The sequence below is a fragment of the Myripristis murdjan genome, chromosome 4 (genome assembly GCF_902150065.1).
Source record: "Myripristis murdjan chromosome 4, fMyrMur1.1, whole genome shotgun sequence".
Classification (NCBI taxonomy): Eukaryota; Metazoa; Chordata; class Actinopteri; order Holocentriformes; family Holocentridae; genus Myripristis; species Myripristis murdjan.
In genome coordinates this window covers 9,283,504-9,310,630 of record NC_043983.1, presented here as the reverse complement: position 1 = coordinate 9,310,630, position 27,127 = coordinate 9,283,504, and the positions used below count along the sequence as shown (strand labels likewise).

General features: G+C 42.0%; 2 protein-coding genes across 2 annotated transcripts; one reads left to right on the top strand and one right to left on the bottom strand.

Moving 5' to 3' along the window:
* The first annotated feature begins 889 nt into the window (after nucleotides 1-889).
* faah (fatty acid amide hydrolase) lies at nucleotides 890-17,117 on the top strand. The gene is made up of 15 exons (XM_030049465.1): nucleotides 890-1,294; nucleotides 2,025-2,138; nucleotides 4,456-4,596; nucleotides 4,774-4,907; nucleotides 5,004-5,210; nucleotides 5,358-5,398; nucleotides 6,595-6,719; nucleotides 8,949-9,074; nucleotides 9,954-10,051; nucleotides 11,375-11,474; nucleotides 12,330-12,373; nucleotides 12,491-12,530; nucleotides 12,644-12,752; nucleotides 13,656-13,801; nucleotides 14,428-17,117. The coding sequence occupies exons 1-15, from the start codon at nucleotides 1,097-1,099 to the stop codon at nucleotides 14,548-14,550; spliced, it is 1,746 nt and encodes a 581-aa protein (XP_029905325.1). The 5' UTR covers nucleotides 890-1,096; the 3' UTR covers nucleotides 14,551-17,117.
* A 7,190-nt stretch (nucleotides 17,118-24,307) lies between these two features.
* LOC115357787 (diencephalon/mesencephalon homeobox protein 1-A-like) lies at nucleotides 24,308-26,107 on the bottom strand. Its single transcript, XM_030049466.1, has 4 exons — nucleotides 25,954-26,107; nucleotides 25,558-25,736; nucleotides 24,942-25,389; nucleotides 24,308-24,723 (listed from the first exon to the last, which is right to left on the bottom strand). The coding sequence occupies exons 1-4, from the start codon at nucleotides 26,105-26,107 to the stop codon at nucleotides 24,308-24,310; spliced, it is 1,197 nt and encodes a 398-aa protein (XP_029905326.1).
* Between the last annotated feature and the right edge of the window lie 1,020 nt (nucleotides 26,108-27,127).

Here is a 27,127-nt window from a genome sequence, read left to right as displayed (position 1 = left end):
TTATTAAATTTTCAGGGAGCAGTGCTGTCTCATCTCTTTTTGGTGTAACTTTCAGTGCAAAAGGTCAGAACACTGATTTTCACGTTCTGATTCAAACAACACATGCCTTTTTTATACTTTATGTTTTGTAGCAGGTCTCTTCCACAGCAGCCACTTTGATATGAAATAATGGGGTAAACACAAGTGCTGCAAATGACATGAGCTCACCTGAGGCTGTAGTCACACTGGAACCAGGCCAAAAATATGTGCATGAAGTTCACCAGAGCAGTAAAACCTTTCTGGAACAGCTGCTCTTTAACTTTCAGCTTCACAAAGTTGCAGGGCAAGGGGCAGTTAACCTACATGGTGTCATAAACAGGCCAGGGAGCATTTGTTCAACAGAACCCAGGTGCTGTAAAAGTTACATTAAAAATATCGGGGTATAAAAGTAACCAACGTTGAGGCATCGTGGTTTTGGACGTTCATTGAGCTTTCGTGCTGCAGCGTGATGTTTTATGCATTCCTCAGAGTGCACTGTAACCCTTATTGTTTGGCTCCTGTTTTATATTTTATTAAAAGAGAAATAATTGGCCGTTTGGCAGTTTCTTGGTCTTGTGTACGGGTCATGCTGACCAGTTTGAGATAAGGGAAATGAGAAACAAAAAAGGGAACTTCACCTCTTCACTCACCATTTTGCATCTCTAAAATATGGTGTGTTAACACATACAGACGAGTGTGTTTGTGTGTAAGAAAAAATGCTATTTATGTGTTCAGTTAAATGAGATTTTCTGGGTATTTAATATTCATTTAAAAGTCATTGCTCTCTCCACCATGTCAGAGACAAGTAATGCCATGCACGATAAAGCCTTAGGCAGCTGCAGCGCCCTCTATCGTCTCCTGCTTACTGCACCGCATTAGCAGCAAAGGACGCATGAGCTCACCGCCCCTCAGAGGTCCACCGAGTGCCATTGGTCAAATGCACACGTAATAGCCAGTCAAAGTGAACAAAATACCTCGCGAAGACGGTCTGACCCACTGACAGCGGCGACCCTGCTGTAGTGGACTGACGCCGAGGCGAAAAAGTCTCTCATTCATCCGGTGTGATCGCGGCCTTACGATGGATCAGACACGGAACCGTGAGCTGCTGAGCTTGACAGCCATACTGACAACTGCTGCATGCGGACTGGGAGCGCTGGTCGTACTGGTCAAGAAGTTCAGCTTGAACCAAGGGGAGAATAAAATCGTGAGAGCAAGACAACGACGGGCTGTGAGCCTGAAGGCGGCAGAGGAGGCTGTGCTCAAGTACAGAGAGGCGGTGAGTTGGACTGAGACATCAGCCGGCATGGAGAGGAACAGCTCTGAGGGATTTGCACCCATGAATGTGCATGCAAGTTGAGTCTTATTACAGACGCAAATGCATAGTCCAAGTTAAAAGGCTGCACGGTTGCTGTATGTTTGGTGAATAAAGTAATGAGACTCCGTGATTCAGCTGTGTAGGTTAAATATGTATACAGCAATTCAGATGTTCCGTGATAAGTGCACTTATGTCAAAATGTCTACATACTTCTCCCACTGTGACAAGCTCTCACAGAAGTGCCACATCTGAACACTGGAACACGTTTTACTAGACACACATAATCACATCCTGTCAACAAGTACTAGTGTGTCACATGACCACGGTCATGTGACACACTAGCCCATATATGTTTTATACTGAAATGAACCAAGGTCGTTTTTATCATAAGTTGTACCTTTGGAGTGTTAACAGGAAAACCATGTTCTTGTGCCAAAGATCAATATAAAATTTTATAAATGTGCACATGACAGTCTTAAATTTGAGGAATACATGGTTATTAAAATATCTTTCTTATAAAAGTATGGCAACATCACAGTGCACAATAATTTTTGTACTGTAGGGCTAACATTTGTCTAACTTTAATTCCCTTCTATTAATAGGGTGAGTGCCTATACCTTATTGCATGTGCATGTATTACACTGTGATAATTTATCTCTTCAACCAAACAGACTGTTCTCTTGTCTTCTAGCATCCGGGAACAGACGCTCCTGCCATCCTTTCCCTCTCCTTAAGTGAGCTGACCAAGTGCTTGAGGGATGGGTCTCTGAGCCCTGAGGATGTGTTTTACTCCTACATGGAAAAGGCATTTTTTTTTCTGTTTTGTTTGTTTTACATCAAAATTCAGCTTATGTAGTAGGCAAGGCAAGGCAAGACAAGTTTATCTGAATAGCACATTTCAGCAACAGGGCAATTCAAAGTGCTTTGCATAGAGCATAAAAGGCATTAAAACAATATAAAAGCAACAGAAGAAAACATACATAAAAACAATTAAAAAGTGTTAAATTTAGGAATAAAAAGAAGCTAAAAAGAGAATAAGATGATAAAACAGGACATTAAAAGTTACAGTGCAGTGTAAAATATTAACCCTTAATGTGGTTTAATGGAAGGCAGCGGCAAACAGAAAAGTCTTCAGTTGTGATTTAAAAGAATTGAGAGTCGCAGCAGATCTACAGTTTTCTGGGAGTTTGTTCCAGATATGTGAAGCATAAAAGGTCCAGGTGATTTCACTGATCACCCTACCTCCAAACAGAGAGGCGGGACTAATCAGTGAAATCACCTTGTGGAGTTGTTGGTTGGAATGAAAACCTGCAGCCTCTTGGCCCTCCATGGCACGAGTTTGACACCCCTGGTCTAGAGCACAAGTGTCAAACTCGTGCCATGGAGGGCCAAGAGGCTGCAGCCCTGCGTTCCAAATCGCATACTTATACTTTTTACTTTTAGTATGTACTGCAGCTGCCCTTACAAAGTATGTAGTTTAGTATGTATTGGGACATACTAATTATTTTTTTCCCTACTAAATAGTATGGTAGCATGAGTATTGGAACGCAGGGCAGGTTTTCATTCCAACCAACAACTCCACAAGGTGATTTCACTGATTAGTCCGCCTCTCTGTTTGGAGGTAGGGAGATCAGTGAAATCACCTGGTGGAGTTGTTGGTTGGAATGAAAACCTGCAGCCTCTTGGCCCTCCATGGCACGAGTTTGACACCCCTGGTCTAGAGTGTTCTTTTTTAGGAGTGGCTTGATAACTGCAGTTTTCAGGGCCTGTGGGAAGACACCTGAGAGAAGAGATGTGTTGACAATCTGTAGAAGATCTGGGGCCATGCAATTTGAAACCGTTTTGAAAAAGCCTGTAGGCAGAATATCAAGGCAGCAAGAGGAGGATTTCAGATGTTTTATAATGTCCTCCAGGTTTTTATGGTTGATCGGATGGAATTGTGTACACAGGGACAACGCATATCCTGCACCTGATATAGAGGCATTGACTGTTTGTCTTATTTTCTGAATTTTGTTAGTAAAGAAGGAGGCAAATTCATTGCAGACAAAAAGATGTCTGCGGTCCCAGAAAAAGTTGAAATTATCGATGAAGTGCAATGAATGGACAGTACATGCAATTAGCCGTGTATTAGCATTCGCATGCTCATGTCTACTGCTTTGAGTCCATGGCAGGGTGGTATCATTCCCACATAGTCCATTCACTTCCACATTCACTTCTAACTGGTGAATTTTGTTTTCCAGCACTGTAATCTTCTGTAAAAGTTTGTGGTAATCATATTGGGAGAAGGGAGGCATCTTGCTGCTAGTAGCTTTAGCTGCAGTACAGGCTTGTGCTGCTAGTAGGCCTCACTCACGTCGCACTGAGGAGGTTATAAAAACGTTGAAATATAACTAATAGCCTGCTATATCTAGAAAAAACTTTTTTAATCCCGGTGATTTAAAGTATTCAGGAGCTGCTGCCCATATTTTATTGTGAAAAAAACAAACAAACAAACAAGAATATCAGAAAAATGTAAGCAGAGGCAAGAGCAAGCAGAAAAGTGTCTGCACTGTAAGAAAGCAGGAAGTCCTCTCAGTACAGAAAAACCCTGTGGCAGCCCTATTGGCAACTCTCAAAGTTTGAAAAGTTTAATCAGCTTTGTTAAGTACATAAAATAAACTGTGTGTTGCTTTGCAGGAACGGTGGTGTGTGTGTGTGCATGTGTGTGTGTGTGTGTGTGTGTGTGTGCGCGCGCATGCACACAAAGGGGCCAAGACTAGACAAATAGGTTAGGTATAAATGTAACCATCAGAGCAAGCAGTAAGAGTGTAACAGGATGATCGAAACAATGCTGGATTCTGAGAATACGTCAGTGCTCATACAGTTCATGATGAACTGTATGAATAATCAGGGATTTTTAAATGTAGTCGTGGCCCAACCATACACTAGATTTTGACCTAGTCTTGTTATGTAGCTACACCTGTTACCTGAGGTTACAGTGGTCACTGACCTTAACAGTCTCTATCTTGTATAGATTACTCTTGAAGGTGGGGGTCATAAACTCTGTCGTTGTTGTCGTTGCAGTTATCTTATCTTAGAGAGGAAATGCTAATGTGAACCTTTCAATGCTGATTTCCCCACAGACCTTAGATGTAAACAAAAGGCTTAACTGCTGCACAGGGATTTTGCTGGAGAGTTTTGACCAGCTGAAAACTGTCGGCTCCAGTAAGGAAGGTCTCTTGTACGGGGTCCCCATCAGCATCAAGGAAAACATTGATTACAAGGTAATTTGTGGCTACATATTAGTATTATAATTGCAGCATGGCAACAGACAATCCCAGGTAATTAATTTCTGCTGAAACAAAACATGGAAGCACTCATGGTACTCTCTCCTTAATACACACATTTTATGTCTTTGTTGCCCCCTGGGCCAACACTGGGCTCTTTGTTTGTATCAAAAGGGATATGACTCTACTTGTGGCGTGGTCTCGAGGCTGGAGCAGCCTGCCCCTGTGGACAGTGTGCTTGTTGAAGTCCTGAAGAGACAAGGGGCCATTCCCTTTGTGAAGACCAATATCCCTCAGAGCATGTTAAAGTAAACTATCTCTTAACCGAATGATTGGAGCATGACATTATTAAGTGATAATGATGACCTGTGCTTACCTTTGTCTCCTTCTTCATTGGCCAACAGTTACGACTGTGGCAACCCCATCTACGGGCAGACTTTGCACCCCAGGAACCCGCAGAAGACCCCTGGAGGTTCGTCTGGTGGTGAGGGCGCTCTCATTGCGACAGGAGGCTCTTTGCTTGGCTGTGGCACTGATATCGGGGGCAGCATTCGATTTCCTGCGTCCTTTTGTGGGATTTGTGGGTTCAAACCCACCGCAGGCAGGCTGAGGTTGGTTCTCTTCCTCTCAGTGTTATGGGTCATCATTGCTTTTCACAAGTCAAACTACATTGCCCAGCATAGTATTACACTACATTTACCTGACCTTTAGCTTTCCGTTGATTATGTATTATATGTCTATCTTTGTGTCTCACTCAGTTCAAAAGGAATATCATCTATCAGTCGGGGACAAAAATCAGGTAAGGAGAAATACAACTTAAAACCATTAACACATGTACAAATGATTAGTTAGAGAATTTGTCCGATATTGACCAAAAATGATTAACTGTTAAATCGGTAGAACAGCTGAATATTAAAATTGTGCCTTTTAGGGGTGTAACAATACATTGATCTAGATTGATACATCGATTCAATGATTAACGATGTAAAAGCATCAATGTGAAGCGCAAACATCGATGTATATATCGTCATCCTTAAAATAGGTCTTTATTTTGAAATTCCCCCCGGCACGTCTGTGTCACCAGACGTGCAGGTCTTTTTCAAATAACGCTGCAGCGCGCGTGGCATACTAGGGCTAGCAGCCAAGAAAAAGACAACGAGAACATCCACTCCCCTCTTGGGCATAAAGTTAAGAGATGTGTAATTGTTTACACTTTATTTGCTCAAACTTGTTCTTAAAGTGGAATTTCTTTGGTTAAGAAAATGTATACCCCAAAGTGGTGTGGATATCTATGATGCAGGAAGACTGTAGTGCATTCATATTTTCAAACTGTTTTTATGTTGATAATTGAAAGGTAATTAATGTCACTTTAAGTTAACTGGAAAAGCCTTCGCATTTATAATGTGGCACTCATGTTCACTCTATTTTTTATTTCAGTTGTTATAAAAAAAAAAAAAAAAAAGAGTAGACTGTTTTTCATTCAAATGTCTGATGTCTGGAAGAGCTCAGAAATAAAATTGTTAAAACATATTTTAGTTGCTTTTTGTGTGAGGTATGAATGTAACTGATTTTGTTAAATCGGCACATTATATTGTCTCATATCGATCGCAGGCCCCTAAATTGAATCTAATCGTATCGTATCGCGGCAAACTTTGAGATATCAGTAAATATCGTATCGTTCTCCAAAGAATCGATATCGCATCGTATCGTATCGTATCATATCGTATCATGATGAAACTGGTGATTTACACCCCTAGTGCCTTTCCTGTCTTCGAAGAAGCAGAGTGCACTGCAGCAAACTACCTTATAGATTATGATAATCCCAAACAGAATATTTCCACATGAAGGGTTTGTGCACAGCTTTGCAGGTATATTTATTTAAACAATAACAGGCTTCAGTATCAGATCGGTTTTAATCATTGCATTTAATCATTGCATTGCAACATCATGCAAATGGTCTGAGAGATTTTTTTGGTCTCTTTCTTACTACCTCAGTGCTGGCGAGTGTGGGCCCCCTGGCCAGGGATGTGGACAGCCTGGCTTTGTTTATGCAGGCTGTGCTGTGTGACCACCTGTTCTCCCTGGACCCCACAGTTCCACCCATACCTTTTAACTTAGAGGTGTGTCCACTATGCCAGCATGCTCAGCATTCATTTCAGCTTTAATGCCATTATAGAGCAGTGTGCACAATACAGCAAATAGTACAACACGACAGCGTACTGTAGTACAACAATGCAATGGTAATTTGGAGTCTACCTTTTGCAACATAGTAGTTGTGTAAGTATCACTATTTGTCTAAGTAACTGATTTTGTTGTAACTGATGAAAGTATTTTGTAGTACAAGTGATCTTTGTTAAGTAATTTAATATTGGGTATTAATCAGGAGGAATAACAAGGCACCTGGGTGTGCAGAATTTAAGTGAAAAGTGACAGGTATGTTAAAGCTGTGGTGTAAAGTGTCCCTGAGTCCTAGTTGTTTTAACCAAATGCGCCAGTCAGTAAATAAAGCTTTATTTAAGCAGCATTTTTTACTGGAGGGACTAGGGGAGGCATGCATATGCGTTACAGTTGTTAAAATAAACTATATGGAAATGGGAGCAAATTTGGACATTAAAATAGGATGGCTAAAAGGGCCAGAGGGCAAAACACTGGAGGTGAAATTAGACCTCAGACATTGACAACAAAGAAAGATATAAAACTTTTTCACAGTCATTAGCAGATGAGGCAGGGATGATAGGAAGAGAGAGGTTAAAAACCTGGTTATTAGTACTAAACAAAAAACTTAGATTGTGTTTATTTTGTTGTTAGAATAAGCAGCAGTACTGATGCTGATATGAGCCCTCCTCTCATAGTGCCTGTTGTAAATGTCCCATTCAGGTGACAGTAAGGAATAATGTGTTGAGCTATTCTTTGCACAATCCTGGTTGGTCCACTTTGAGGTAGATTAATGTGTGCACACCATCATTCTTGATAAACTGAGTATAACAGTGGGCCAAGTGTACATAGTGCCATATATTCAATGTTCAGAGTGAGGTGTGGTCACAGAACTGGGAAGTGGGATTAATCAGAAAGCTTGAAATAAAGGTAAGATATCCTTTTGGGCCCCTCAGGGAGTGCTGTGTCAGGCCCTGGATCAGTCACCACAAGCAGCAGATGCTGATTGGGCATGCCTCCCTTTTCAGTCGAAGTCAACATTGACATTGATTGGAAGAGCGAGAAAAGAGGAGAAAAGTCAGCCGGAAGCACTATTTGTTTTACACAATATATATATAAACTATTTGTGTGTCACAACGGTACACTGGTAATTTCTTTTTTTTCTAAGTCTCTCAGTGCTATACTGTGTGTGCACTATCAGCCATGCATGTGAGCATCTTCACATCACCAAAGTATGGTTTATTTGTTTAATTTGTACATTTGTTATCCCACTTTTGTTGTTTGGAGCCAGAAAGCTTTTAAAGTAATAGCATAACAGTAAAAAAAAATTAACAGAATACTAATGGATATTTGTGAAACAGATTTTTTTTTCCTTTGCAGAATAAATAGCACTTAAGAATTATTTGGCTTGGCCGACCGGGGTTCAAATCCGATTTCAGGTCCTTTGCTGCATGTCATCCCCTCTGTCTCCCCTGCCTGTCTGTCTCAACTGTGACTGTCAAATAAAGCAGAAATGCCGAAAAAAATAATCTTAAAAAAGAATTATTGGCTCATTTGGATGGGAACTATCAAACAAGTGGTCAGTTTGCTATCATTAACGTCCCATGCTTTCCTGGCCTGCCTGTACATGATTATGCTGATCAAAAGACCTTTTTGCAAGTTTCAATGAAAAGTAAAAGTCATTGTGTGATGGATGAAGTTAAATTTGGAGTGGCTACCGCTCTGTGGTAATGACAGCGGCTTCTCAGTCAGGATGGTGGTCAGTCGGTAATGTACGCTGCTGTGATGGTAATGGTGCATGGATATTATGTATATCCATGATTTAAATATAGTGTATTTTGATACCTGTAGGGAAAAGCAAGTAAAACAGAATGAGTGGTATTTCTACAGTCTGTAGGTAGGTTAGACTAGATAAAACTCTTGATCATCCTTAACAAAAAACAAAAAAACAAAAAAAAAAGTCTTGATCTACTCCACTGACAGTGAATTGAGGGCTTATTCTGTGAACCCACAAATTCAGCGTAGAATTAATTGTCAGACTCTCATCTCATATTCACCTCTACTGTATTGTGTTTTTTAGGTTGTATTTCCACTCAAACAAAATTCCCTACTAGATAGATAGATAGATAGATTTACTTTATTGATCCCAAACTATTGTTCCATCAGAAATGAAATTGTTTTCCTTTGGTCTGCAGATCTACCAGAGCTCCAGGCCTCTGAGGATTGGTTACTTTGAAGATGATAGCTACCAGCAGCCATCTCCAAGCATGATCCGAAGTCTCAGAGAGGTCAAAGCGCTGTTGGAGAGAGCTGGGCACACTGTAAGACCACCACACCCAACACACACACACACACACACACACACATATTCATATTTCATACTTCATACATCCAGTGGGCTAGATTCAGAATCAGAGTGTATAGTATATAGCTAAACTTTATCCAATGTATATTAGAACCACAAATAGAAAAAAATGTTAGGACTAGACATACTTAATGTATTGCAAAGTTAAAAGTAATACACAATTTATCTAATAATGAGACTACAGTTAATAACTAATCATAATTAAATTATGAATACATACACATTTTCATATTCCCAGTCTTTTTTGATTGTACAGTATAGGACAGGATGTTCCCTCAAGTTCCTAGTGCGTTCTCAAGTTCCTAATCAGTTCTCACTGTGGTATATGCACTGGTATGTAGGATTCACATTACTCTCAAAGCACATGTGACGGTGGCATGCTGACAGTGTTTACCGCAGAAAAGTTTGCCTTTTCTGGCTTCTAACTCTGAAACTATTGTTTTCTTCTTTTTAACTTTAGTAGACATGTTTTTCTACTTTTCAGTGACTTGACTGCTTTTCTCAACTGCCACGTTTTTCTGCAAATGGGCTTTGCTAACATGGGGAAATGTGGTGATGCTGTATGCTGATGACAATTGCAATACTACTTACAATACCAGCATATGCATGGGTTTAAGAACTAAATTGACTGGTACATGTTTTATGAGTCTGGCGGTAATGTTTGCATTTACACTCACTCTGCACCCAAAGTAAGAACATTTCTACACCCACATCTGGCCCGTTATGTTCCTCACCCACATAAACACCACTCTCCGTGACCATGTGCTTTTATTGCAAACTTGTGATCCATTAATAAGTTAATTAATAGCTCTCCCTCTGTCACCTCTGTGTGCAGGTTGTGCCCTTCACTCTCCCTAGGATCCGATATGCCCTGATGGAGCTGACGTTAAAGGGTGTGCTAGCAGACGGAGGTGTCACCATGCTCAACAGCTTGTGAGTTCCCTTAAAACAATTTCAAAAAATGAATGTAAGCTTACCATTACCACTTTTGGTGTGCTAGTCATGATGGGAATTTCTGCTCTCATTGGTGAACAGGATCGGATGGCTTTCATCACTTAAAGAAAAAAAAACTACTATACTATTAAAATCAACAGTGATAATATGCCCATTTTGTCTCTTGGTGTGTTTACTTTGTTAGAAGGGTACAGTACACTTATATCCTTGATATATGCACTCATGATTGTTCCAAAACCATTCATGATTGATTGATTCCCATAATAAGCATGAACAAGCAAGAGGAAGTCTTATCACAGTGAGATGTTTACAGTGCAGGTGCAGTGGAGTTGTGACAGCAGAAATATTCTAACTATCTAAAACAGGTTTGGTCATCAGTCCCTGAGAACTGAAGAGAAAAGGCTTCTCTCTGCAGTCAACCTTTTGCAACAACGTTCAACGAATATACCAGGAAGAAGCCATTATAGAAGAAGCAGAGATAACAAATTCCTCACTGACAGTAACCTCAGATTGTAATATTTTGTGTTTATTAGGTTGCTCAGTTTCGCTCATGGTAAAGACATAACCGGACAGTTTCAGTTTGTAACTATACTTTCCAGATAACTACATTGTGTAAGAAGCTGTCTTCGCTCAGTGTCGTTTCTGTGAGAGGAACAAGAGTGAAGTAACATGGCAGGCGGTGGCCAACAAATCACCACCCAGCAAGTAAAATGTTGCAGATTATATGCAGTTCTCATACGTCACCAAAAAGACTTCAGAAACACATTTCATTGGTTAATACTCAGCTTCAAGGTTCTTTATTTCATGTCTGAATAAAAGCTGCATGGGCTACAAGTTATCCACACCTTGAAGCCTTGTGATGTGGTCAAACTGTAGCTGATCTGTCCTAAATCCTGAGAACAGTGAACCTCCTCTGTGGTAGATAAGAAGTTGCCAAACTGCAGAGGCAAAGTAAATTTCACAAAGGTCAACATCTGCCTTCAGTCCAGGCTTTGTTCAGTTTGTTTCCGGGCTTCTACAGTATCTTAGAATTCATGATTGTATCAACTGCAATGTCTTCTTAAAATAAATGTGCCAGCATTTGTTTGACCGTTCTTTTGGCTGCCGGGAGAACTAGTTTGTGTGGCATACGGCCGTGTGAGATTAGGCTCCATTGTGTTGAGAAAACGTTCAGATCAGATCTTGCTCTGGTGTTTTCTGTCGGTGTTGCAGTGAAGTTCCTTCCTTTGCTAGGCCAGGTTCACTCATTCTTTCAGAAGGTGCAGATTGTTTTCCAATGATTTGCCTCTGATGCTGTTTTAGGAAAGGATGCCCTCTGGACCCGTGTCTCTCTTCGCAGATTTTGCCTTACTACTTACCCAACCCTGTCAAGAAACTCCTCTCCTTCCTCCTCAAGCCCCTGGTGAGTTCTCCTACACTGCCAGTGACACAAATACAGCATCCACGGACAAAACATGTAGAACAGAGTAGAAAAACACAGTCACACAGTCCTTTAACCTTACTAATAGTGGTTCTCCTATAACTTTAAATATAATTGACAAGTAATTTAGACCACTTAAGTCTTGTTCAGCACTGCCACCACCTCATTTACACTATTAAACATACATATTCAACATATTAGGGTCAAGACTGTATTTATTCTTGCTCCACATTGGATTTGTTGAAAACAAACTTGATCCACGCCACAGAAGCAGTTTTACTTTTTTTTTTTTTTTTTGTCAACCAGGCATGCTCTTTCTGCCATCTTTCACTTTTCACAGATGGTAAAAGACTAAATGAAATAATGTTACAGTATATTTGGTTTACCTGGTGCCTGCTTTGTGATGTTTCTTTCCAGCTGAAATGAAATGGGATAGTGAAATTGATTTGATTTCCACACCAGAAAAAGTCCAGTAAAGCCACAGCAACATTGCTAAATGGATTTTCTGTTTTTTATGATCACGGGAAGCCAAAATTGCAATTGAAAATAAAATTTAATTAATCATGCAGCCCTAGAATAGTACAGAATTTTACTGTACACATACGGAACATTGTATTTGGCTTATTTGGCGGATTCACAAAAACCTGTCGGTAAAGACAAGTGTTGACAAATCAGTAGTTGGTAAAATCAGCATTTGTCTTAGAAGAAGATTTGTCTTCTTGCAAGATTCATTTGTACAGGACCTTGTTAGGCATTTTCTGACAAAACTAAGTAGTTACAGTATGTTTTCGCCACAGTGATACTTAAGTGTGTTTTATGTTGATCTCTCTTTCCCAGTTTCCTCGAGGAGCTGCCAGCCTCAATTCTCTGCGTGGAGTTGGGTGAGAAACTTTTAGAAGTTGTAGCGGTTTGTTCTGCAGCCTTTATCCCCTGATCTTATAAGACATGATGGTGGAAAACTGCAGTGAAATATTTATCCTGTCCCCGCTTGTTCTTAGGTCTGTTCCAGGTCTGTGGAAACAGCATGCCAGTGTGGAGGTACTGCTAAATGTTTTGGCCTTGACCTAGCTTGGATTGAGCTTTAAGCCTGCAATGTTTGTACATGTATAATTTAGAAACTAGAGGGAGATTCTATTGTGTGTTTTTGTTAGGATTACATCCATGAGACTATAGCGGAGTGGAGAAGGTGTGAGTTGGATGTGCTGCTCTGCCCCATGCTTGGACCAGCTTTCAAAGCGCTCTACCCTGGCAAGCTCACCTGTATGTTACATATTTATTTTAAAATTGAACTATGAAATACGTAACTGAGACTAAAAATCTCTTTCCTGGAGTGTCCTGGCCAAGATAGGCAGTATCACGCTTAATACATACAGAACGTGCTGGTCTGGGGAACAGTGATTACGTCTGGATAGAAGGGATCATCTAAAAATTAACTATCAGTACACAGACATTTTTGATTTTGTTACTAAATAAGGATTAAATCAAAGACACAGTGTACACTGAGCAATTTTAGAGAACAGTCATTTCACACTATCACAGTTAAGGTAGCCAAACCTTGAAAGCCAAATGCAAGATGGTTGATTTTGGCCTCACGCGTCTGTAAAGACCACTTCCCTGGACAGGACAGAGCCCATGGGCACTCACAGTCACAGATGACAGGGCAGCACCATGTGACCAATGCCTTCCATGTGCAGTGAAACACAGGGCAGATGGACACGTTCATCAGCCAATCAGGATTGGCAGAATGAGATAAGTGTTTTTGAGGGTCGCAGCGAGGCTTGTTTCCCCATAGTGAGGCATTGAAAAATTGGACTAACTCCTAAAGTAAAAACCCAAGCCTAGTTGTCAATTCTTTTGTATTGCACATTGCGTGTTAATACAGCAAGGGTACCCGAGAGGGCATTGAAATGGATAACATGATGGTATGTTAGGCACAGAAATATTTGCAGTGTTTGAAATATTTTCTGCTTCTAATTGATACTTGTAATACAGAGATGTTTCAACTTTGTTGAGAATTCCTATAAACCATGGTTAGCTGCCATTCAAACTAAATCTGATGGCAGGACAATTTTTTTTTCATACTGTCTCATATGTTATGCTGTAGTATAATGAATAAGAGTGTTTGACATATTTCTCTTTTTCTTTGTTCCTCTCTTCTGCCAGGTGCTACCTCCTACACCATAATCTATAATGCCCTCAACTTTCCTGCTGGTGCTGTACCGGTGGACACGGTGACAGCAGAGGACGAGGAGGAGCTCAAACACTATGAGGGCAAATTTAAAGATTTTTGGGACAGGCTCTTCAAAGAGGTAAGAAAGAAGCAACAGGCAAAGGCAATTGATTGATTGATTCAGTATATGTTTTAATGCAGTGCGTGGACTTTTTAATCTATCTCTTTTGATGTATATGAATTTCATTCTTGAATGCGAATTCTGCCTTGAATCATTGAACACTTTAGAAACTGTCACTTTTTCAAGACAGGACTTTGGACTCCTTGTGTTGTTTTAAAGGAAAAATCCAGACAGGCTGTAGATGTAGCTTGCACCTCTGGGTTTGTTTAAGTCTTTGGTGCTGTAGTATCATTATTGTTCTTATTATTTTCATAGATAACTTTAAAAAAAAAAAGTAAAACCAGCACCACAAAACTCCTGAAACACTGTGAATATCACAGATAACCGTGAAGAACTGCAAATACTGAGGTGGAATTTATATTATTATATACAACAGTGACACATATTCTTTGTAGAGATTTGTAATGATTTTTGGCATTTGTATAATCAGTGTCAGTTCATTGTTGTTACACCGCATATTGTCAGCTTATTGAGTTTCACTGTAGTTCCTATATTGGTCAGTAGGTGGAGGTAGCAGCCTGGACTGTGCTGCTTGGTGCTGGATGGGTGCTGACTGGCTAACATGCTGCTGTGTTTGTGTGCAGGCTGTGAGCGGAGCTGAGGGTTTGCCCACGGCTGTGCAGTGTGTCGCCCTGCCCTGGCAGGATGAGCTCTGCCTGCGCTTCATGAGGGAGGTGGAACAGCTGGTCAAGCAGAACCGAAAGTGAGATGTGAAGAGCAAATTGAGAGAAAAACAAAAATTGCACCAACTAAAATTATGCAAAACGGTCAAAATCTACCTTCAGAAGAAATTCTATTTTTAGATACTGCAAAATAACTATTGATTTTTTTTTTTTTTTTTTTTTTTTTGGATGTTTGCCCACACTCCTTATTATATTTTTTAAGTGTGTAAATTGATGCAGTCGTACATTGGACTAATTGTTATGCCTATATAGTGACCATATCCAATCACTGGAACCATGTTCCAGTGATTGCTGCCTCTCCTACAAAGGTTATGTTTTTGCTTCAGGTAGTTTGTCCTTCTGTCTCTCAGCAGGAATCTCAGAAACTCATGAAATGCTCAATGTATCTCCAGTAAGTTTGGTGGACAGATGGTGGCACACCCCACCCAACTTTTTACACCGTAGGGTTATACATATTTCAGCTCAACTTGAAACAGTAAAGTTTTCTCAGTGGTAAGCGAGCGACTGCTGATGTTTTACAGTTCAGCACTGTTATATTTAACTGATTGTCAATTAAGAAGCATTTAATTTAACTGGAGAATAATATACACTCACCAGCCACTTTATAAGATCCACCTTGCTAGAACCAGGTTGGACCCCCTTTGTCTTCAGGACTTCCTTAATTGTTGGTGGTATAGATTCAGTAAGGTCCTGGAAACACTCCTCACAGATTTTGGTCCATACTGACATGACAGCATTATGCAGTTGCTGCAGATTTGTTGGCTGCACATCCATGATGCCAATTTCCTGTTCCACCACATCCCAAAGGTGCTTGAGATCTGGTGACAGCAGAGGCCATTTGAGTACAATGAACTCACTGTCATGTTCAAGAAACCAGTTTTAGATGATCTGAGCTTTGTGCCATGGTGCGTTATCCTGCTGGAAAAAGCCATCAGGAGATGGGACACTTTGGTTATCAAGGGATGAACCTGGTCAGCAACAACACTCAGGGAGGCCATGGTGTTTAAATGATGCTCAGTTGGTACTAAGAAAGTCTCTCCCACACCATGACACCGCCAGCAGCCTGAACCATTGATTCAGTGCAGGATGGATCCATGCTTTCATTCTGTTTACACCAACTTCTGACCTTACCATTCGAATGTCGCAGCAGAAATGGAGACATTTTTCCAATCTTCTATTTTCCAGTTTTGGTGAGCCCTTGAATTGTAGCCTCAGGTTCCTGTTCTTAGCTGACAGGTGTGGTACACAGTGTGGTCTTCTGCTGCTGTAGCCCATCTGCTTCAAGGTCTAATGTGCTGTGCGTTCAGAGATGCTCTTCTGGACACCTAAGTTGGAACAAGTCAGCTCGACCCAGTCTGGCCATTCTCCTCTGACCTCTGGCATCAACAAGGCATTTTCACCCAGAGAACTGTCACTCACTGGATATTTTCTCTTTTTCAAACCATTCTCTGTAAAACCCACAGATGGTTGTGTATGAAGAAAATGTTATATCAGCAGTTTCTGAAATACTCAGACCAACAACCATGCCATGTTTTAAGTCTTAAATCACCTTTCTTCCCCATCCTGATCAGCTCAGTTTGAACTTCAGCAGATCGTCTTGACCATGTCTGCATGCCTAAATGCACTGAGTTGATGGTTAGATATTTGTGTTAGCAAATAGTTGAACAGGTGTACCTAATAAAATGGCTGGTGAATATATATTTAATATGCAAAAAATGTATAATTTTAAGAAAATAACAGGTGACATTTTTTGTTTTCCTTTAATAAACTTTTGATACATTTGAACATAAAACAATGTTAAATCTCAACATTTCTGTAAGTTTACAAGTTAAATACGCCAGCAATATCCATGAGGATAATTATCATAAATGGGTCTTTTTGTTAGTGGATGTGAAAGCCAGAATAATTACACATCTGCTTGTTTTGGTTTGATAGCTCTGGCACTGCTGTAGTATTTCAGCCAGTGTAGCAGGAACGGTTGCAGCTACACACTTTAGAGCAAGGGTTCTCTAACTATGGGTCCTGACCCACTGGCGTGTCCCTGTGTGGGGACAGGTGGATCCGGGGATTCTGCATAAATGTGTTTTCTCAGTAACTGCAGTGCAATGCTGTGAAAGGGACAATGACCAGAGAGTGGTAACAGCCTTTTTATCTATCTAACAACATTTAAAGGTACAAACTTTTTAAAACCTGATGCACTGCCTAAAACAATACAAATCATACACTCCATAAATGAAAAAGGTACCACATGAGAAGTGTAATAAATTGTTAATTGCAGTTTTGGAGCCTGTTTTGAAATATTTTTAGGCTTAAAACTTAAAATTTTGATGTTGATGTTTTTCAGTTGTACAAATTTAAATGATATTTAATGGTCAGCAAATAATACATTTTGTTTGTTTGTTCATATGGAATGTAATAACATCACATTTACCCACAAAAACAGATAAACGCCATTCCTGTTGTCCATTAAGTTTTGCATCCTTTCTCAATCCAAAAAACATTTCCTATAAACATGGTTTATAAAAATGAGTGTAATTGGAGATGTGTTGCAAATAAACTTTTAAAATATTGAAGGATTGTTTGGATTCAATGCAATGCAAAGATTCCTTCACAAGTACTGACAACTTTTGGTAATGTGAATCCTGAACCTTAAATGAATGTTTCATAATGAAGTCTGTTTCAGATGTTCAGATGACACAAGTCCACAATAACACCCTCTTTGCACAAATAGTATTTCCACTTTCTACTTCCCTCGCGCATCTGTTTGATCGACATGATAAATGCAGTGACATACTGGACTGCATTTTACTGAGGTGTTTCTACTATTCTGTCCTATATAAATAGAGAGGACAAAAAACTTCTCAATATAATGTAATCCAGCACAAGACCTCTGCAAAGTACAACCTCAGTAATAAACATAGAATTAAATTGTTGGTCAAAATAAGTTGTCATAGTGTGGTATATATTCAAGGTGTCACAGCAGCTAACTGCACAAAAACACCTTCTTTACCCTCCACTTGTCCCTCTCCATCACTGCTCCACAGATGACTGCAGATCATTTTCATTCTTATTGTGAGTGATTACTGCAGTGATGCCATAACAGGAAACAGAAAAGAGATAAAGGGGACTAATGACACATGGCACTTTTCATCTGCAAGGCCAGTGCACCATGTCCTCATATTGTGATTACCCTATACTATTGTAAATATGTGTTTCTGTTGGGTTTACATAAATTTACATATGTTTTAAAACTCTCCTGGGATGGGAAGCCATTAGGGACAATGTTAGCGTTTTCCATTACAATCGCCCACGCTTTCGCTGCTTTCTCACTGAATGGAAATGGCCCTGTGTGTGTTGTAGAGTAAGGAGGGCACATTAGCCTAGGAGGAGAGCTGAAATTGAGAGGTTGTTCTTAGCATTATCTGTGGCACATATAGAGAGAGTGTCTGGCTCTGGCTGTGCCACTCAGTCAGGGAGCATTAAGCTTTAAGAGGCAGTGAAGAGACTCAGGTCTTCAGAGGGAACTTGACATTGTTCGTAAATCCCTCACAATCTGAGACAGTAGCAATGACACACGCTCGTATGCAGTATCACAGCTCTCAGATTGGCCCATTAAATGCTTTAACTGGTTGCAATTTGGCAGAGAAATGTGTTTTAATTTGTTTAGATTTGTGTTATGCCTTGAACACTGTGTAATCGCATTTATCCTTAGAGCAAATCAGAATTGGGATGGCAGAACTGGGTCCCTTGACCACTGATATACAGTATATAGCAACTTTTCAAAACAAATAAAATGTATCATGGCCATGTGAAAACCTTCTGATGTTTTAACTTCACTGAAAGATTGCACTGTTCTCAATGGGTTGAGATAAATGTGCCATCCTCACTTTTAAGAAATCCATTTAACAAAAACAAAAAATTTCCAAAAACTGTATTATGAGATTAAGGTAAAGGCAGAACTGTTAACTCCTTAAACGAGACATTTTGGAGAGAGCATGCTTTTGCTTAAAAGCCAGAAATTTATATAAATTGCATATCAGTGTTAAAAATGTGAATTTCCTAATTACAATGCTAGAAATAAGGTTGATCCAGGATTCAGAATCAGAAGATCTGTTGTACTTCCTCTACACATTATTTTAAAATCAAATATTTTAGACTTAGGTTAGAGGAAAAAGAAGTAAGAAATAAGTGGGAAAGAGTTTGAGAAGTCAGAAACTGGTGCAGAGAGGCATCTGGCCAAAAATCAGCACCTTGTAGTCATACCCCAGACCCATCAAACAGCACCGACAGGCTGGGGCACTCATCTCATGTAACGTCTCATTGATAAGAGCAGCAAACACCTCATTTACAGGAACCTCAGGCTATAAGATAAGGTACTTTAAAAGCCATCCAAACACATTTCAGGCCCTGCTTGTGCACCAACAAATAAAACACCTTGATATCGTCCCAACTAAACAAGGATGATTCTGTCTTAATGTCCCATTTCAGGGGCCAAGGAGCCCATAGTCTTTGTAGTTTCATAGAATTGCAGGTAGTAATGTTGGACACAGCAGGGCTCCTGCCTTTCAGATGATCAAAGTGACGAGTTCAGCCTTTGCGACCAAAGAGCCACTTCCAGGAGACATCAGAAGCAGAGAGATTGGCAGCTTTTAGGTCTTTGGTCCATTTCATCAGCCATTACTCCAGCAGAGGCAGCATGCTGTGGAGGACTAGTGGGAGGAGGGGAAGGCAGATTAACAGACAGCTGATACAGGTGTATAGGCGGTATCAAACAGCGGCTCTGTCAATACAGCAGGCACCAAATTTCTTCAAAAGGGGCTGGGATCCCCAAAGTATGCCCAGCGATTTCACTATGACAGGATTAACTGGGAGCTCCGTATGATTTCCTCAGATTCTGTGACTCAACAATTCAGTGATCCACACTCTATCGGCTTTAAGGGCCCCTATCCCAAGTTTCAAAAGCTTACCCTCTGGACAAGGGACACTCTTTTTCTCCATATGGTTCCGCTTCCCTTTTCTGCTGCATTCAGTTGTTCATCAACCCCCCGTTCTCCCAAGCTCTCCCATCTTCCCTTCTCTGCACATCTGCTAGGTTTGAGTTTTCCTTTCTTCCCTCTGGCGCCTTGCTTGGCCCACGGCCCTTATAGCCAAATTGGTTTACATTGGAGAGATAAATGCTCTGCAAATGCGCTTAAACACGTACAGTAAAAAATGCAGACAGTGCGTGTCAGGATTATCACCCAAGTCAGGGGGAGAAAGGAGAGCGTCTCTGTAGCACAAAGCTGGGGAGCCAGAGTGAAGCCTGCAGATATAGTTCGTCTCATCCACTTCTCAGGAGAAAGAGAGGAGGATTTAGCATTTGCATGCTAGTCTGTAATTCCTGGCATTATATAACTTGTCGCCAACAATCAAACTCCTGCGGTATTGTGAAAGTATTGTTTCACATGGGTGAGCAGAGTGTGGAGTTAACACTGCTTGGAGAAGTGGTGTTGGTGGTGCTCCATGGTGGCGGCGTGGAGGCAGTCGGTCCAGGATGAGGTTTTCTCACCCGTCCCCTGGAGCCTGAGACCACCTTATAAGCCCAGTCAAGAGAAACTATTCTACAACTCATCCTCGGGTTCACACTTGGAGAGGACGCACTCTCAAAATCCTCTCAAAATATGAGCCCTAAAAATTTCAGTGCGGGATGTAAATGATTCGCCTGAATAAGGTGCACTGTCAGGTCCTCAGCTGAAGCGTGAGAGTAAAAAAATAATTGTCTGTTTAGCCTCAATGACCAAAGTTTAAGCTTGATGCACCGCCATACACGTGGTGCTTCAAGCTTTTCTTTTTTTTTTCTTGAGGACTACTGTCATAGCCTTGCAAGGGCCTGACACCCCCGAACATCTGGGTGGCTAAAAAGGCCATTATCTTTCCATTAGATGCACCATCACCAGGTGAAAGAGGTCTCACTCTACACGCTGGAGACAAGCGGTGCATAACCCCATTACCGCTCGATACAGGCAAACAGGCTTCAGCATGAAGACAAGATTCAGGAACAGTATCCTCCCTCCCTTCCCACCTGCTGCTGCCGTCACTTGGGGGACACCATGCTGCTGTCCCTGTCCGCTAGCATCAGTGTATAAGCCCTCCCCATGCTCTGCCAGTGGGATTTGGGTGTAAAACTTCCAAGAAAGACCACAGTCATTCCCCCAAAAGCCCCCTTTCTCTCATCCCCACGACCTACCCCTCCCTCCAAAACAATGCCCTCCCCCTTAGACCTCCCAACACAAAGCCCTCCGAGCAAACCCAGCACAGAAATCATAGCACACCATTCAATCATTGTTTTTTCCCCTCTCTCACCCCTTTTATGGTCGCACTAAAGGTTTTAGCTGGGCAGAGAAGGAGGGCTGTCACTGAGGAAACCTTAGCCCATTGATGAAGTGACAGGAGCTGCCAGAATATGATCCTAATCCTGTTTCCAGCATTCTTTTAGCCCGCTGGCATCGCAATTCCTCCACACATTCTCCGAGCTGTCAACTAGGAAAATCCCTCTAATAGCGCATTGCCCAGATACACATCAAAGAGCTCCTGGAAACCTTCAGCGGCTTAGCTGCCATTGACACACACACACACACGCACGCACATGCACACGCACACACATGGAACATTCCCATTAACTTACATACAAATATACAACCCTCCAGAAGACACCAAACCCAGATCATGATAAACTGACCATATGTGAAAATAACCCATATGCATGTGAATCATTTGTCTTTCCAGCCCCGTTTTTGTCTTTGTGCACTGCAACCTGTACCCCCATCTCCACTGCATCCCACTCCAGTTAGAAAGTGATAAGTAGACTTCTGATCTCTGTGGTCATGGAGTGAGAGAGTGGGAAAGACCAGCAAAAACAGGTGTCTGAACTTTGCTGACTCCAGGAACCCTTTCAGTTCTATTTCATCTCATTCTATTCTTACTTAATCCATCGATATCCCGACCAAAGGTAATCTTCTTATGGCAAAGCATTCTGTTTCGGTGCAGCCAAACCTTGGCTGACAGGGTGGGGGAAAGAAGAGGGGGGCTGAGCAGGGGGGTGAGGAGATGTGGGGGGGTGGGGGTATGGATTGGGGACTCTTTAGAGCCTGACACTGTGCTTCAGTCATTTCATTTAGGATTAGTTACTCTGCATTGGGTGAACAAGTGGCAGGTTCTCTTTCTCTCTCTCTCTCTCTCTCTCTCTCTCTCTCTCTCTCTCTCTTGCTCGCTTGCTCTCCCTCCCTCTGTGATGTGTGTGTAAACGTCACTATTTAAAATGGTGGCCCTCCCGTGCCTGATTTATTTATGGAAGGGTGTCCTCAGTGCGGCGTATTGACAAATGTTACACTTTCGTTGTAAAGGACTGGCAGAAATGTGTGTGGAAATCGACACTGTTGGTTGAAGTTCAGTATTCCGTCAGTCTCACTTGGTGCTGTCAGCCATCCAAGGGGAGTTGGATTTGGCACACCCTAACCTAATCCCTTTCTTGTTTCCAAATTCCTCTCACTCTAGAAACTTTATAGAAAAAAAAATCCATTTTGGATGCTCTATAAGACCCATGGTTGTGTGTGTGTGTGTGTGTGTGTGTGTTTGGGCGTGTGTGTTTGTATGTGCTGCATTATGCTGTGTAGGCCAGGCTCCCTACTGTGAATTCACACTGTGTGGTGATGGATGGGTGTGGGTGAGGTGACAGGGGGCCTCATACTGTGCTGGGTTCAGAAGCTGGACTGGTTGTGTGTGTTGTCCGTCTGACTATAAGACATCACCTGCTGGCTGACCGATGTCCAAAGATCCAGACAGGTGCAAAAATCCCACAAGACACCTGAGCTGCAACAGAAAGCTGCCCTCTGGAAATACTCAGCTGCAGTGAAAGCCAATAGGCTGTGTATTTTCTTAATGATATACCCTAACACAGTCTGTTTCCTTCACTCATCACACCATACATGCATGTGTGAATTCATTATAGCAGAGGTTTTCAAAGTGGGGGGTGGGTCTCCGCAGGGGTGCACCAAAGGCTCAGACAGAGGATGAAAATTCACAAGAACTTTCTAATAAACTGATTTTTTTTTATTAGTTATTAGTTAAACATAGACCATTTATTTCATTTGGTTAAAGAGATAGCTCAGAGGAACTAAGGCTGCTGGGGTGCCTTTTTCTAAGCTTTGTTTGACCGGAGGCCTGCAGTCTTTGAAAACCCCTGCCATAATAGGAATTCTTTATTTATTCTCTTATTTTGAGCAACAGGTGTTCCCTCTCCATTCTCTCATTAATTCACCACTGGCTGTAGAAACAAGTGTCTGAAGATAGTGGGTGAATAAAGTCAACCAAAGACACTGAAAGAAGTCATTCTTATGTGTGGTTTATTCCCTTGCATTAAACAGATAAATTACTCACATTTAAGTAAAACAATTGAGCAATACATGTCTTGGATCTACAGTGATATAATACATAGCATTGGCCTGTACATCAGATCTCTTTCTGCTTAAGCCACAGGCTCAGCAAAAGTGGTGACTCTGTAATTCAGTCCAGTCTGGCACCCAAGTAAACAAAACCATGTTGACCGGGTTCATTTTCATTTGCCGCTGCGCCGCCCCCTCAGATTCTCTTTGTATTTTCATTTTGACTGTAGGTCCTTTGCATGAAGCCACAATGTAGCATTTTCAAAACAGAGATCGGCATGTCTCCACTTCAGTCCTTCACACAAACCGAAAAATGGAGTTACTCACTAACCAGGCAGATGGGAGGGCAAACACTGAGGGATATTTACAATTCTGAATGGATTCTTGCAGGCTGAGCTGTGTCATAAGCTTGAAACAGCAAGGATCTTGAGCTTGAAAATGCTGCTGGTTGGGGGACTATACTGGCCAAACTGACCTTTATGATATTAGATCTGATGTGACTGCATTCTACTACCAGTGGCATGACAGATTTGTTTCGCTGCTGTACTCCATGGCTTAGAGGGGTGCATGCAAAGTTCACGTTCAGCAGTTCTTGTGCGATTATGCTTGAGAATGTCTTAGTCATTTGTGTCCGGTAGAAGAAACAGGGTCCTGTAACTCAAGACTTTGGCCCCAACTTCACCAAGGTGGCTCATATCACAGCAAGAGTGGTAGTGGTGGTGGCAAGGAGGAGTCACATACAAGCAAGATCCACAGGCAAACAGGACAGTTCAGTAACAGCTGCAGTCCAGGTAGGATTTTTTGTTTTTTATTTATCAAGTCCAGTGAGGTCCCGATATCTTTTATGCAACCATCCAGTTCCTTTGTGGAGATATACTTTACACTTTGGTGTGCTTTCAGTGATGACCTGCATGCCCGATGGCGATGGCGAAGATGTGAGTAAGTGGAGGCTTGAGCGCCGCAGTGCTGGAAGTAGAGGTACTGACTACCCAGGACCTCAAGCTGAGGAATATTTTGGACTTTTATTTTATACTACTTTGTTTTATTATCTGGGACAAGAATAGGCAGAAACAAAGTTTTTCTTGTGTGGACTTAAGCAGAATTTTGATTTTGAAAAGGGGACTACAGATGAAAGTATGTGTATGTCCTTTAACTTTAATTAGGGCTTTGTCCAACAACTGATCCGTTAAGTGAATGCATCTGGAAGTGACACAAATGTTTGCCATAGATGGATTATGGGTGGCGTGAGGATGAGAGAAAAGTGGAGGGGGGCCCAGAGTCACCTCTTGTGCATAGGGCCCATAATTCCTAGCTACGCCCCTGAGTAGAGGGGCAGCAGCGTGGCCAGAGATGCCAGGGGTTCAGTTAGGAAGTGTGTCCAAACCCAGAGAGGCCGCATGCTGCTTGGCCCGCAGACGGAGGTTCTCGATGCTGGTGGTCTTGCTGTTGAGGCTTCCTGGGAGGCTGCCTGGCGCCTGCAGCAGTGGGCTGTTCCACACCTGCTGGGCCTGGGACAGGGACTGGTAGTAGGACTGGCAGGGCAGTGAGCCCAGCGGGGGTGGCATGTTGACGTTCATACCGAGGTAGGGCAGCGTGGACGGGGTGCTCATGTCAAAGGACGGGTAGTGTACCAGGTTGTTGGTGGCTGCCATGTGCTGTCGGAACTGCTCCTGCAGCCGGAAGAGGCTGAGGGGAGATGAGGCGTAGGAGTTGCTCTGGACCAGACCACCAGTCACGCTGCTGGATGAAGGCAGGCTGGGGGAGCCGAGCGGAGAGTCTGGAAGACAAGGAGGGAGCAGAGATGTTTAGTATGTTTCTACACACACATATACCTATCTTAGGATTGTGATCTTTTTTTGTTTCTCCTGAATTGTGCTTTCATTTGGCCTCTAAGAAAACACAGAGACCTGCTCTCTATGTGATTTCATTCCAAAATACAATCAGAGGATTTAAAATGGTGAAGAGGCTGCAATAATTAGGCAGAGGTGGTCTTACCTGGTGTGGGGCTGAGGCGTTTGCAGGACGGGGAGCTGCTCCCTGGCTGTGCCCCCACCTCCCCCTGCGTCTCCTCCCTCATCTCCCCCCTCGTCTCCCCCCTCAGCTCTTCCTCCTCCCTGTCAGCATTATCTTCTCCTGCTGACTCGCTGTCCGAAGGCTCAGGGGAGGTGACGTTGACTTCCACACTCATCTCGCCAGGCTGGGGCCGCGTTGCTGCTGCTGCTGCTGCTGCCAGCCTCTCCGTGTCTGAGTGAGAGGAGGAGGAGGAGGAGGGTGGAGGAGGGGTGCGGGCCTCAGGGACCAGGGTGGTGGTGCTGGGATCGGTCTTGGGGTCCTCCGGAGAACCCTCTGTGGCTGCCGACACCTCTTTCTGTTTCTGGAGCTGCTCCTTCTGCAGGCTGCGCTGCTTCTTACGGAACTTGGCCCGGCGGTTCTTGAACCACACCTGGCAAGAAGGATTGGAATGTGATTAGTCAGACTTCAGGTTGTGTACTGAAATGAGCTTTTGAAGTCATAGCAAAATCAATTGATAGACTTTCCAACACCATGCCTACATTCATTATATCTCCTCTTATCATATGATACAATAATTTCGATTTTTTTTTTTTCTTACCTGTACACGTGCCTCAGGTAGGTTTGTGCACATGGCCAGGCGTTCGCGCATCACCACATCAGGGTAGTGGGTTTTCTGGAAGGTTTTCTCCAGGGCCTCCAGCTGCTGGGCGGTGAAGGCCGTCCGACTGCGCCGCTGCTTTCGGTGCTGGGAGCCATATCGGGCCTCAAGGATAATGTCTTGAAATGTGCAGCCGTTGAGAAACAAGAAACATGACCAGTTTAATTGAGGGACGGGTCAGAGAGCAGGGAGAGGCCTTGACACTGGTCAGTGCAAGCTGAGATTCCCATTAAAAAACACTCAGTTGATCTAAACAGCTGTTGTTCATGAGACATGCACCTGTGACTGTTGTTGCAGGAGAAAAAGAAATGACAAAATGAGCAACTGATTTCTTACCAGCCAGTCTCTCTGCAAGTGTGAGGGCATGCACTGAAGGCCTGTAGTCAGGTGCGTGCTGGGCTTGTTGCGCCGCCTGCTGGTGAAGGTTGTACATGGCGCTCAGTGAGTTCATGGCGTGGAGAGAGTAGCCGTTCACCCCGTAGTGCTGCATGGCCGGCGCAGTGTCTGCAAATGGGAAAGACAAGTTGTAGTGAGAGTCATACTACTTAAAGTGCCATGTTAGTGAGCGGCCTAAATTTCTACTCACTAAATTACATTAGTGTTTACAGGAGCTTTCAAATACGGCAACAGGTGAAACAGAGGGTCTGCTCTCCGCTATAAAGCCGAATTGTTACTGATTTATTTTCTTCAGGCGTGGACATTTACCCTAATGAGAATGAGTTTTGATAAAGTATGAAAAACGCATAAAATCAGCTGATAGCTTCTCAGTGTTACATTTATGCATGCCTAAAATGTAGTTATAATATGCTTTTAAAGAACAGGCCTAGATAGTGGTTTCTCCCCAGTGGCGTTGTCTGGACCACTGGGGATTTGGCGACTCTCAAGCGGACAGAAATGATGAAATGATTACCTCGCCTGGCTATTAATGTGCTGCTCATTGTCATCACGTTGGGTATTTAAAGCAAAGCTGAAAGTGGGCCCGTTATTTATATGAAAGCGCTATGCCCATAAAGAACAATTTGACAATCATTGTTGTGGTCCTGATTGTGAAAAGACACAAAAGACAAGTTTGCAGACAATTAACTTAATAGAATTTGCTGAAACTTGTTAATTTTGTCACAGTAATGGGACACTAATGCATTAGAAAGTGTAACCCTCTATGCGATCAAAAATGGGTCTCATCCGATAAAAGATGTTCTAAAAAATTATTAAATATTTTACTGGCTGGTGCTCCCTTTTTGTGTATATTTGTTTGCTTTTATTTATTTATTTTATTTTATTTTATTTTATTTTATTTTTGGATGAATGGCCTAATGTTCTATATTCGCCAAATTACTTAATAATAAAATCCTTGGTTGGTTAATAATTGCAGGCTGCATTTAAAAAAAAAACTTGGACTGCAGAGACTGTGTTTTGAATGAAGAATAAAATCTCGCTGGCTCAATATTATTATTATTGTAATAAGTTGGATAATATGATAATGATAACAAAAACAATTATTATTGCCAAT